Source organism: Phyllobates terribilis, unplaced genomic scaffold (assembly GCF_046119375.1).
Source record: "Phyllobates terribilis strain yellow unplaced genomic scaffold, ASM4611937v1 Scaffold_7__3_contigs__length_470593459, whole genome shotgun sequence".
Classification (NCBI taxonomy): domain Eukaryota; kingdom Metazoa; phylum Chordata; class Amphibia; order Anura; family Dendrobatidae; genus Phyllobates; species Phyllobates terribilis.
The window spans coordinates 58,460,499-58,474,299 of NW_027362767.1; the positions used below are offsets into that span (position 1 = coordinate 58,460,499).

Consider the following 13,801-nt stretch of genomic DNA (forward strand, 5'->3'; position numbering starts at 1 on the left):
ATTTGTTTTATCATGTGATGCACTTAAAAGCAGGAAGGAAAAAAAAATACGTTGAAATTGCAAAAAGAAATGCAATGCCTCTATTGTTTTTTTTTCTTGGGGGCGGGGGTTTCTTATTTACCACATTCACTTTACTTTAAAACTGACTTGGCAGTATGATTCTCCAGGTCAGTACGAGTACGCAGATACCAAACGTTTTTTTTTTTAAGTGGTGGAATAGAACATTTTTTTTGCTTTTGTCTCCTTTTTTTCAAAACCCGTAGCCTTTTCATTTTTTGGGCTATGGGACTGTGTGAGGGCTTATTTTTTTTAACGCCTTGAGCTGACGTTTTTACTGACTCCATTTTGGGAGAGATACGATGTTTTGCAGTGCTGCGGTGGCCAATAAACTGTAATTCTAGCGTTTTGATTTTCTTTCTCGTTACGCTGTTTACTGATTTGGATTAATTTATTTTACATTTTGATCTGACTATTATGGACTCAATACCAAATGTTTGTTTATTTATTTTTTAATTTTTACTTTTTAGAAAAAAAAAATGGATGATTTGAACGTGTTTTTATTTTATATTTTTTGATAAATTTTTCTTCACTTTTTACTGTATTTAATAGTCACTTTAGGGGACTTGACGCTGCGATCATTTGATCAGTTGCACTATAGATACACTGTTATCTGTAGTGAAAATCATGATCTCCTATGAGTTCCAGCTAAACACTGGCTTTCACAGGAGGATGGTAATGATAGGCACGTGGCTCCTCAGCAGACCGCCTGCGCTCAGGTCGATGGGCAGGTGGAATAACTTCCCTCCCTGCCGGCGCTTGCCAAATACTGCTGTCAGAGATAGGCAGCGGGATTTAACTTGTTAACACCCGCGGCTGTTAAAGGGACGTGATGGCTGATCCAGACCAACCAGTTGCAGGACACGACCACTATTCAGGTAAACCTTTACCGATCGGCGGCCGTTTAATAGCCTGCTTACCTGGGCAGTTCGGCTTCCCACTGAGTGATATACAATGGATTGGTATATATCGATCTACCTGAGGAAGATGCCTTCTGCTATCGAAACGCGTCGTAGCGTTAGAGAGCGTATTAAATAAAGGTTTGTGTGTTATAACCTTAATCCCCCCACCGTCTAGCTGTTCTAGCGCTTCCCTAACACCGCACAATTCTTTCCTTCTTCATACAATGGATTGGTGGCTGCCATGGTTTCGGCACGTTACGCAGGACAATGTACTGACTAGAACAATGATTTTTTTTTTTGCTCTGTGCAAAAGATAATTTTACCTGCTTTTTTTCTCGTTCATTGAGTGATTGGCGGCCTGTTTACACGGAAAGATAATCATGACACGAAGGTTTATAGGAACTCTTGTTCATGATTATCTTTCAGTATAAAGCCGCTTAAGTCTTATCACCTCCACTGATCCCAAGAAAGCGACTCTGAAATGTCAGGATGAAGCAGTAGCCGGACATTCAAGCATCGGAGCAGCTTCGCCTGGGAAATCTTGGCGGCTGCGCCGGAGTTTAAAGGGCACTGTGTGCACATAGTCTGACTCTCCAGCTGGCAGTGTAACTCATCGGTATTGTCAAGGATGCCACCGGGGTGACAGATAGAGCCTCTTTTCTGTTCAACCATTTAGATACCCGCTTAGCTATTGCAGCAATGCTTTATTTCCCCCTGTGGTGGCGCTACACTGACACTTGCTGCTTGAAACCCCCCATGATTGCTGCTGGTCATTGGAGTCTTGGAAGTGGAATATGAAGTTTATTGGGAGAGCCTGTTGGGTATTTTTTTTTGCAATGAAAAGTCCAATCTCTACACCCCTCCCCCGTCCTTGTACAGATCACATGTTAAATGCTCTTTCTTCCATTTTCCCTAGTTGGCGTGTTATGTGGTAAATAAGCTGATCTCCATAGCCGAGCGGGATCAGGGCACATCCAATTGTTCACGGTGTCAAAGTTGCTCTCTATCAATAAGAGCAATTAAACAAAATGCCTGGAAGCCATTCAGCAACACTTTGACGTGCACCGAATAGACAGTTTATTTCCACGGTGCAATGTAATAATCCCTCATTGAAGAAGGAGAAAATCTGCGCCAGACTTACTCATCAGTTCCCCTGCGAGTTGATTTACTGTAATATTTGCTGTAAGTGAAGGTCGCGGCGTGTGCCCTGTGTAATATCAGTGTTTTGTGCTTCTTTCCCAGGACACAATATGAAGTCTCTTACATTGCGGAGTTCAGGCACCTGGAAGAGCAGGAGATGCAGAAGTCCGCCAGTGATGGCAGAGGACACCCAGGTATCTCACTGCATCGGCAAGGCATGGCCCAGATGCAATTTACCAAGGCTGCCATAATTAATAATAAAGGCCTGTCATATTTTCACTGCTTGCCGTGTATTTCACATCATATTGTAGGCAGATCTTCTAACCCACTGACATGTGCGTCAGACGTTCACACTTATTATATGGATGCGGCTCAGGAGCTAAGCCGGCACCTGAGTAAAAGCCAGCACCGACTGCAACAGTTAGATTGCTGTCAATCATGATGGACATTTAAGCGTTTAAAACCTGTTAAAGGGGTTTGTTTCTGATGCCCGTCTGCACCATGAGATAACTGTGTGCGGATGGGTTGTCGTGGCTGTTGCTGAAGGACCCCCACATCTGCCTTATTAGTATACCTCTTAAGCCCATGCGGGTCTTCAAAGGTAAAATTAATGGCGTCATTTAAAACTAAAACTTGTCCAGCAAAATAATAAGCCTCTCATGTGGTAAAAATGAAAAATGGCCTCGTCTCTTAGTGGTTAAACAGCCTATTTTAATTAGAGTTTTTTTAATTGCTCTGATAGATCGCTGAGCCCTTGGGCAAATTGTTCCTACTTGTAGGTGAACAATTCCCGCAGGCCATATATTGATGGAGCCTGAAATCGTACAGGAATCTTCAAGAACACAAACTTTTGCTTTTCTCATTAGCCAGTTAGTTATCTGCAAGGTCTGTCCAGTCATGGTGCCCATGTAATGCTTGGATCAGCCTAGAACCAACAGTGGGCTCTCATAGGGTGTGTTCACACACAGCAGGTTCACTGCAGAAATTATACAGTTAATTCAATTTGGGGTTATGTCTTCACTTGTCCATGGATTTCTACGAGCCCCGGACAAATCTATAGGCGATTGCAGATATTTCTTCAGTAGATCTGCTGTGTGTGAATATCACACATGGCGTGTGTTTTAAATGTCCCAGATGGGAAGTTTGCATTTTATGACATGTTGTTGGGGTACACCATAAATGTCTGAGAAGTGCGAGTCCCATTGTTTTATTTTTATTTTTTTTTCAGGTCCAAAATATTGAGATTCATTTCTTAAAATCTCACTGGTGTCCAAAGCATCTGCTCACGCAGCCATGGAGTTTTAGGAGATAGTTTTTACAAATGTTTATTTTATAGGCAACTTTAATATATCCTTGTTAAAAATTCTGTGGCAGTAGTAAATTTGGATTTTTATACTTTCTCATTGACTACATTGGGGGGACACGTCCTTAGGACATCTTTGCGCAGCCCCAGAACAGCGGACCATGTGGACAATGTAGTGCACAGAGGCCTGCAGCAACCTGCCATCCAAGCTGGCTTTGATGGAGAGAATGGAAAAAATCCTATGCATCTTGACACACATGGGGACGAAAAACCTGATGCCTGACCGCCTTGGTGGAAAGAGCGGTAGCTTGAAAGGGCAGAGCTTTGCTCTAGGCAATGAATGCTTCTGCCATCACAGATCAAATCCTTATGAAGTTGGCTGTTTATGAGGCTGGCAGTCCTATATAACAGTACTGAAGTACAAGAGCGAAAAAGAGCGCCATAAGGCTTCTTATATAGATAAATAGAACAGAATTTGATGGCTCTGGTCTAGTCCAGGCAATGAAGAGAACCATCGAGGGACTGGAGGAATAATAGACATGTGATTAATGATGTCTTCGTTGTCAAGGAAAGCCAAAACTACCTTGGAAGAAAAACTTCAGGATGCAGGACCACATTGCAGGAAAGTTCAGGTAGCCCAGACATCTTACCAGTGTTGATGATGACCCCAAGATCATGACTTTCCAAGAAGTATCTGGAGGGAGAATCACTACAGAGGGGCTCTGAAAACCTCAAGTGCCAATAAGGTAGAATTGCAATCTCAAACTTCCCCAGAATATCTGTAAAGAGGGCAATAGTGATCCACTCTGGGGAGGAAGGGCTTCACCTGCTTTTGGAATACCAGAGTGTGTGTGGATGGAAAGGGACATGAAATTGTCCCCGAGGGGAGAAAAATCCCAACTGAACTGCAGAAGAAAAGCGAACCGTGGCAGTGCAGCACTCCCAAGGGATGGAAGTCTTGATGCTTGCACTAATGAAAGTTGAACTTCCAAGTGCAGTGGTAAGGCTTGGGCAATAAAGACTTAACGTCCCTAAAACATGGCTTGAGAAGAGACCCTTGAATGTCAGATCCTCGACCTCAAAAGCCACGCTTGTAACAACAGCAGAAGTAAATGGAGGCGTATCAGCAGACAGAGCTAAAAAGTGACTGAGAACTGGACAGATTGTTCTGAACTGGTTTAGCCTAAAGATTGTCACCCCCTTCCACTGGCACGAAGTGTGCCCTAAGGGAAGCAAAATTCTTGGAAAAGACCCTGGTCAAAGCATAGGAATAGCTGTTTTGACCTGCGGTAGGAATGAGAAAGCATGTTTTGCAGAAGTCTACAGAAGAAGGGAACTCTCCCAGCACCAGTGGTGTAACTATGGGTGTGAGTTTACCGTCCCTGGGTGAATAAGGAGGGAGACCCCACCCAAAACACTACCACATAATAGAACCTCCTAACTAGAAGCCAAAAGGGATTATGAGGGAAACAAACTTGGAATGAGTAACATGCTTGTCCGATGTCTTGGGGCACCTCACACACAACAGTGGGGACACCAGCACTCCTTTGCTTTAGCAGCCATAGAGGACTGGTGGAATGGGGGCAACGGTAGGGAGTTTCAATGCTGTGGAGTGTATGACATGTCCATCTGGGATGATGGGAAGTGAGTGATATCCGCACCACCTAATCGAAATAAAAAAGTAAGAAAAAAAACAAAAACCTAAAAAAGACAAACATGTAGCGGACCTGATAAAAAATTGTCTGCCTCTTATGGACTCTGGGCTAAAACTGAGAGGGTGTAGCCAATATTTTTATTTATTTTTTTTTGGTTTTGTACCCATGGTACTCTGTCCCCAATGTTATTGATGAGAAAAATAACAGCATTCTGGATAAATTATTTTTTTTTAAACAGTGGTTTCTTTATATAACTTCGCAACCCATTTTCTGACCCTGTAAATATGAAGTTTTCAGCCTGATCCAAGCTTTACATTTTTCTCTTGTAGGAGTTTCTCTCCTAGTAATATAGGCTGGATGTGAGGTCTAAGTGTTCAGAGTGCTGCTGTCTTCACCTGCTTTTGTGTATAAGCGCAGCTTAATTCCTGGAGTGGTTTCCCTTTAGACAGCTCATGAAGTCGGGATGAAGGCCCCGTCACACTTGGCGACGCTGCAGCGATCCCGACAACGATACGACCTGTCAGGGATCGTTGCTGCGTCGCTATGTGGTCGCTGGTGAGCTGTCAAACAGGCAGGCTCACCAACGATCAGGGGAGCAGCGACATCGTGGAAAGAATCTTTCCACGATGTCCTGGTTACCAGCCTGCTGAAGCAGGAGCAGGCTGGTAACCATGATAAACATCGGGTTACTAGGGGCACACGCGCACCTAGTAACCCGCTGTTAATCATGGTTACCACTCTGCTACTTTACTTTAGCAGGCTCGTAACCATGATAAACAGCTGGTTACTAAGTGCGCGTGTGCCCCTGGTAACCCGATGTTTATCATGGTTACCAGCCTGATCACTGGTCACACACAGCGATGTGTGCTGATCAGCGGGGGGGCAACGACCAAAAAAAGGTCCAGGACATTCTGCAGCGATCAGCGACCTCACAGCAGGGGCCTGATCGCTGCAGAGTGTCACACACAGCGACATCGCTGGTGAGGTCGCTGTTGCTTCACCAAAACCGTGACACAGCAGAGATCTCGCTATGTGAGACGGGGGCTTGACTCTTGCTTTTCTCTTGATCTATAGCCTGATTGAGCTGCCCTCTCTGACAATTTGTTTAAACCCTCCCCCTCCTTCTGCAATCTGGAACACTGAGAAGAAGGGAGGCGGAGAACAGAGTGACGCCAGAGCCATCAACAGAAGGTCTGACCGATATGTGTTAGATTTTGCAGACCAGCTCACTAAATAGTGGACTTGACAGCAGTAAAATATTTGAAATTTTTTGATGTAGACTATTTTTTAGAAAGATTTTTTTCATTTTTCACTTAGGAAACAAATAAGCAATAAAAGAAATAAAAATGTGCAAAGTTGTACTTGACCTTTTAAAGATGGGTCCTAAGAAACTTTACTAGTCGTGAATGTGCTGGATGTGCCTTGCTAACAGCTTGTGCTTTCCCTGAACATTTTAAGTCATGCGGAAATAGCAAGTCTTACATTGTAACATGTTGATGTTTGCCAGAAGGAGTTGTAGATTTTATTATTTTTTTTTCCGGGAGTGTCCTACCCTCCTGACACAAGACTGAATTTGTTCATGCATTTCGAACCCCAATAATGTTATATTTGATTGGATGGATGTTTATCAAAGTAACTGGTGGCTGCGGACCCAGCAACCCAAATGTAAATGTCTCGTATTTCCCGAGTACATGGACAGCATTTGTACAAACCCATCGCCAAAACCAAACCGACATGAGCATCTATTTACAGGATGAACCGTGGACAGACACTAAGGAGTTGGTGCAGAATGAGCAAGAATATTTGGTGTTAAAGTAGTTGTTGTCCTTTTGGGGACATCTTTTTTTTTTTACTTGTATGTATTTTTGACTAAAAACTATTTTTGGAATTGGATTTCATTAAATATGTTGCACAGTTTACCTTGTTTAATGGTGGTTGACAATCCGTCAGCGTGCCTGCCATGGCAATCTTAAAGAGAGTTTGTATCTTCTGCCTTTCTGAGCTGCTCTCAGCTCTATGACCACAGACCACCATCAAAGATGACCACACAGGAAAATAAAAAGCCTGTAAAAGCCGAACCGTGCAAAATGTTTAATGAAACCCAATTGCAAAAATGATGATTATGCCATTCATTCCATGGCGCTTTACATGTGAAAGGGATATACATAGCAGAAACAATTACAATAAATTTTGAACAATACAAGTCTGCTACTGGTACGGGAGGAACGAGGACCCTGCCCGCGAGTGCTCACAATCTACAGGGAAAGGTGAGGATACAGTAGGTCAGGGTAGAGCTGGTCGTACAGTGGTATGGTGGAGCGAGGGTTACTGCAGGTTGTAGGCTTGTCGGAAGAGGTGGGTCTTCAGGTTCCTTTTGAAGGTTTCCACGGTAGGCGAGAATCTGATGTGTTGGGGTAGAGAGTTCCAGAGTAGGGGGGATGCACAGTAGAAATCTTGTATATGATTGTGGGAAGAGGAGATAAGAGGGGAGTAGACAAGAAGATCTTGTGAGGATTGGAGGTTGCGTGCAGGTAAGTATCGGGAGACTAGGTAACAGATGTATGGGGGAGACAGTTTGTGGATGGCTTTGTATGTCATGGTTAGGGTTTTGAACTTGTGTCTCTGGGCAATGGGGCGCCAGTGAAGGGATTAACAGAGAGGAGAGGCCGGGGAATAGCAGGGGGAACAGGTGGATTAGTCGAGCAGCTGAGTTTAGGATAGATTGGAGGGGTGCAAGAGTGGTAGAAGGGAGACCACAGAGCAAGAGGTTGCGGGCGTGCACTAGTGTTTTTGCAGATTCATGGTTGAGGAATGTGCGGATCCGGGAGATATTTTTGAGCTGGAGCCGGCAGGAAGTGGAAAAGGCTTGTGGTTTAAAGGAGAGGTTAGTGTCCAGTGTTACCCCGAGGCAGCGGGCTTACGGGACTGGGGAGAGTGGACAGCCATCGACTTTGATGGATAGGTCAGTTGGGGGGTTGAGTGAGACGGTGGAAACATGATGAATTCCGTTTTGTCCATGTTAAGTTTTAGAAATCTGTCCTGTCCGAGAAGGATGAAATGGTGGACAGACATTGTGGGATTTTGGTTAGTAGGGATGAGATATCGGGTCTAGAGAGGTAGATCTGTGTGTCATCAGCATAGAGATGATGCTGAAAGCCATGGGACTCTATGAGCTGTCCCAAGCCGAAGGTGTAGATGGAGAAGAGCAGGGGCCCTAGGACTGAGCCTTGGGGGACACCGACAGATAGGGGCGAGATGAGGAGGTGGTCTGAGAGTGGGAGACACTGAATGTCCGGTCAGTTAAGTATGAGGAGATCCAAGATAGGGCCAAATCTGTGATGCCAAGAGATGAGAGTCTGGAGTAAGAGGGAATGGTCCACTGTGTCTAAGGCAGATGACAGGTCCAGGAGGAGGAGGACAGAGTAGTGTCGCTTGGATTTGGCGGTCAGTATGTCGTTGGTGACTTTAGTCAGGGCAGTATAAGTAGAATGGTGCAGTTGGAAGCCAGATTGGAGGCGGTCAAAGAGGGAGCAGGAGGAGAGGTGGGAGGACAGTTCAGAATGGACATGTTGTTGCAGTAGTTTTGAGGCATAGGGGAGAAGTGATATGGGGCGATAGCTAGACACAGAGGATGGGTCAAGGGAGGGCTTTTTGAGGATGGGTGAGATCGAGGCATGTTTGACGCATGAGGGAAAGACACCACATATTGAAAATGTGGGTTAGGGTTGGGATGAGGATAGTGGTAAGGTTAGGAATGAGGTGGGACGGGATTGGGTCAAGTTCGCTAGTGGTGAGGTGTGACTTGGAGAGTAAAGAGGAGAGTTAATCGTCTGTAATGGTGGAGAAGCTGGTTTTGGAGGAGCATGGTTGAGGAGGGACTGAGGGGACTTTTGGCATTATTTAGGCTGGGGAAAAAAAAAAAAGCTTTACCATGGAGCGCCTCTAAGCCAAATGTTGAAGGGGACAACGGTGGCCCCTTCATTCTGTGGATTAGTGGGGATCTGACACCACTTTATAAGCTGCTAAATACCCATTATAGTCTCTAGACTTTCCTCATGTAGCAAATAGTCATTTATTTGATTTTTATGTTGCACTATTTCTATATTGTTCTTCCTGGAAACTTAGAAATAAATGGGCTTTACCATCCACCTTGTCCATGAGGTGCATCCTTACATGATCACAGTGGCATTTTAACGCCTTCTGTTGGGATTAACAGATGAACCATGAAATGCCAAAAATGTCCTTTCACTGTTATGTTACATATGGACTTCAAAAAATGTTTTATTTCTCCCCTTTAAAACCCGTGTTATCAGGCCCCCTCCGCCCGCCGTCTAAAGTGGATAAGATGCCCACATCTGAAGCCGAGGTCAGATACCCTGAATTGCCCATATTAAAGAACAGAGAAGAGGTAAGATGGTCAAATGGGATTGGCTGACAGTTTACAATTATAGGAACTACAGGCAACGGGGATGCAAAAAAAAAAAAAGCATAAAAACCCTTTCTCATGGTAATATTTGGGAAGTCAGAGGGTGTGTGCTGATCTGACATTTTGTGTGGACACTCGCCACTTTACACTGGATGGCAGAGTGGTGGTGGCACCAGCCTGATGTCTGGCAGGTATTGTGCCTGTGTCCTACTGTACTCTCATTAACTGGACATGCACTTTATCTTCCTGGTGTCGGATGGTTGCATGCCCAATGTCATAACCCAACTCCCCATCTGATCGTCTAGGACTGTGGTATGAAGACCATACCTTTGCACCATTGAGTTGTTTGAGAGTATTTCCTTAGTTAGCGGTGAGGTCATTGACCATAAATTTACTTTTTGTCTAGTTTTAAGGTGGCAAAATAAAGTTTACCAGTAATTGGTAGTAAGTGTCTCTTTAAATTATTATTTTTCTATATAGTTAATCACTTTAATTGAGAGCAATTCAGTTGTGATCATACACGGAGCAACTGGAAGCGGAAAAAGTACACAACTACCCCAATATATTCTGGATTACCACATGCAGCACTCTGCCTACTGCAATTTAGCAGTGACCCAACCCCGGAAGATCGCCGCACGCAGCATTGCCTCATGGATCAGCAAGGAGAGAAAGTGGCCTCTGAGCGGGATAGTAGGCTATCAGGTGTGTTATTATTAGGTAGTATTATATATGATTATATCTTGTGTATTTGCTCTGCATTTTTCGCAACTCCCATGGAAATCAGCGGAAAAAGAACTGCACATCCCCGGCCTGACCCATCTATTGACATCGGTGCAAGACGTACGTAGCCCTGTTTCTGAGATGGATGCTGCCCCCACCATTGGGTCCATCTTCTGGATATCCCGTAAATATATGACTCCTATTGTACAAAAAAATCTGTGATGAGTAAATTCTTATTAGATCTTTACTAACTTGTACACACTCATGAATTTAACCCGATTGCAAAGTACTCACCTTCCAGAAACTGAGGATTTATTTATTTTTTTTATTAATTTGTGTGTGTGAATTCACTTTTTTTTTATTCTTTTAAAGGTCTCCCTGGAAAAAAAGGCGTCAGCTGACACTCGCCTGATGTACATGACCACCGGTGTTCTCCTGCAGAAGATAGTGGCTGCTAAAAGCTTGGCTGAATTCACCCACATTTTTATTGATGAGGTAGATACTTTTGTGTGGGCAGATCTGTCCTTCATATACGGCTGGTGCACGACTCTGTGCTAGTGATGTCTGCTGTACCTGTGGTGTGATAGCGTGAGGACAGATTCACATCCTCTAGAACAGGGCTCTGCAACGTGCGGTCCTATAGCAAGTCCTGACCATCACAAGGCATGCTGAAAGTTGTAGTGTCACCAGAACTGAAGTGCTGTGAGTTACTGACCCCTGTCTTTATGGAGCAGCAGTGCACAAACTATACTGCGGTTCCTCTCCAATTCTTCCTCATCATAGCCATACACATGGGAGGAAATGGAGGACTCTGGTCTTACGTTTTAGTTACCTTTTTTAAAAGACTGAAATCCAGACAAAGAGGTTGTCAACTTAAAAAAACATAAAGACACTGGTAGGTAATGCTTGAAAATAATCTAATAGGCATTACTTATCTGCCAAATCGTTTTGGTCTTTGATCACAGGGTCGCAGTTAGTGATGCCCAGTCTACAACAGGCAACTTCTGCAGCCAATCACTGGCCTTAGTGCTCTTGTGCTGTGTACGTCGGCAGCATTGCTGATTTTAGTGATTGGCTGCAGCAGTCACATGTTGAGTAGAAGGACATTACCATTGCAGCTCTCATGGTGGATTGGCAGGAGGTTTAGCAGGTGGTGGTTGGTGATGGTTGTGTTTGTGGTTGGTGATGGTTGTGGTGGTGGTGGTGGTGTGTTTTGTTTTTTTTTGTTTGTGTTTTTTTTTTTTATAATATTCGTTCTTCCTGCTTTACTTATCCAGACAACCCCTCTAATAAGGACTAATTAGTTGATGATGGTGTAAATTGATTCCTAAGGACCTGTTCCAGTGGGTACGTCACTGACCACTGGATGGCAGCCCTCAGACCTGCCTCTTATGGCATTCCCGGCTCTTTTGCCTAAAAAGAGCTACAAATGGCGTCAGGTAGGAGTCAGGGCTCCTGTCCAGCAGTCAGCGACGTGGTCACTGGACCGGGTCCTTGTCCTTACAAAGCAATTCACACAAGACCTATTCCCAAAAAGGTAAAAATATACCTTACTTTAAGGTATACTTACCATCATTAACGTAAAGGAGAGCATTCTGTAGTAATACCTAACATCGGTAATTTTATAATTTGTGGATTTAATAATTTTATATTTTTCCCATTGTTCTATATCTCCACTTTTCTAGTAAAATATTTGTATGTTCGCCCCCTTGCGTGATGTGACATTAGCCTTTTCTGAAATCCCGAGCTTGTAATATTAAGGCCGGTTGCTTTTGAGTTGAGTGATAACATAAGCAGGGGATTATTACTTACTAGAAGAGGATCAACCAGAGAAAAGGTTTTATTGGTGGAATTTAATGAAGGATGAAATATCCAACAAATATAGCTGTCGAGAGCAGCGTTTCTCAAGTCGTTAAAATGGTCGACAGACACAGAAAAGTGGGACACGCAGTAAGCATTATAGACAGTCGAGTCACTTTATAACCACACGGGATCATCATATTTTCTATTTTTGTACATTTGCTGAATGTTTCTTCTCTTCTTGATGCCTGTAGTAATGTACAATGTTAATTATATCACATGGTAAGACATGAACCAGCGGATCTTACAGAGATCTGATGGTCATATTGACTGGCATCCTTTCCATGAACTGGTGTCCAGAACTGAACTGAACATGCTCGACCGCCGCTCCATTCATTCTCTATCGGACTGCCTGAGCTACGTACTCTGCTTTCTCTGACAGTCCCTTACCGAATGAATTGGAGCGACAGTGAGGCATGTGCTCGAACGGGGATAAAAGTGATTGTTCTGTCTTTTGTGGGGGTTCCACCGATGGGACCTCCACTGATCTATAAATTACTTATCCAATGGATAGATGATGACTTGTTGCGACTGAAAAAGCCCTTTAAGGTTATGGGAACTTTGGGGAAAAATTATGTTTACTTAATATTTTTTTTACAAAAATACCTTTTTTTTTTTTTTTTTTTTTTTTAATACTCAAATGCATGTATTGTTGGATAAAAATAAGTTTCACTGTAGGGTTTGTTTAAAAATATTGAACCATTTGTCTTCTACAACCTTTACGTATCACCGTACATGGGGAGCGCACTTCTAATATGCTGTCTAAAGAACCATCTTCTAGGCTGATAAATGTCCGCATCAAATATCAACTTTCAGCTGGTCCCAATTTAGAGAGCGAAAGGGTCAACTGCTTTGTCGTATGAATGGGGTCACTGGTGAATTCACTGGAAACTCATTCTGCAGTTTTCTACAGTGATACACAAAAGCTGTAGAATCCAAATAGTCCTAAAATCAATTGTAACCCAACATAAAAAAAATAGATTAAAAAAACATGGTTGCTTTAAAATAAAAGATGAAAATGAAAACACATTGTCATTCTTCCAAACTGCTGCCCTTATCCCTGGCCATTTATTTTGGTTCTTTCGATCACTGATATCATGTGACTTCTTCAGTGACGTTACCTTTACATTGAGATGAAACATGGCATGGATAGCATCATCCATCGGACTGCTAAGTTGGATGTGTTAAAATGGTCTTGCGGTGATGTGAGTAAATGCGTTACGCTTGTCCCTTCGCTACGATGCCGAAAATCTATCTCCCATAAATATCGGATCAATGCAAACCCCAATACTCATCACTAACAGTGATGTTATGTACGAGCTGAAAGAGAGCGAGAAGACTAGTGGTAGACACTGGGAGTGCTGCAGATTGTAAAAATTGCCTATCAGTTTTGTACGTATATTTTATGGAAACCTCATGACTGTTGGAGGAACAGACGTTCGGCAGACAACTGCTTGTATACGGCCAGCTGTAGAATAAGAAGTAATGATCCCACAAAGTCCTATATAAAAGTCTGATGTCCGTGTACAGCAGTATGTGGATGCTCTTTCAAAAATGAAAACCTGTTTGCTTTCCTTTGCATGGTTTCCTCCTTTAATAAATCCTCCCGGCAGTTCATTGTCATTCCTGAAATGTCAGCAGGGGGGTGACCTTTTGGTTGCTTTGGAGCAGGTCTTTCTCAGTGCTTAGATAGCCTTGGAGAATAAAATGACTTATTTAATTTGTCTATACTATCTTT

At 43.3% G+C, this 13,801-nt stretch overlaps 1 protein-coding gene across 1 annotated transcript in view; it reads left to right on the plus strand.

The window, feature by feature from the left end:
• Window positions 1–13,801, plus strand: part of TDRD9 (tudor domain containing 9) — a 234,388-nt gene that overhangs the window by 10,033 nt on the left and 210,554 nt on the right. Inside the window, exons 2-5 of the mRNA XM_073638628.1 lie at window positions 2,202–2,293; window positions 9,371–9,465; window positions 9,964–10,185; window positions 10,576–10,698. Coding sequence (XP_073494729.1) covers window positions 2,202–2,293; window positions 9,371–9,465; window positions 9,964–10,185; window positions 10,576–10,698 — 532 coding nt within the window. The remainder of the gene's footprint in view (window positions 1–2,201; window positions 2,294–9,370; window positions 9,466–9,963; window positions 10,186–10,575; window positions 10,699–13,801) is intronic.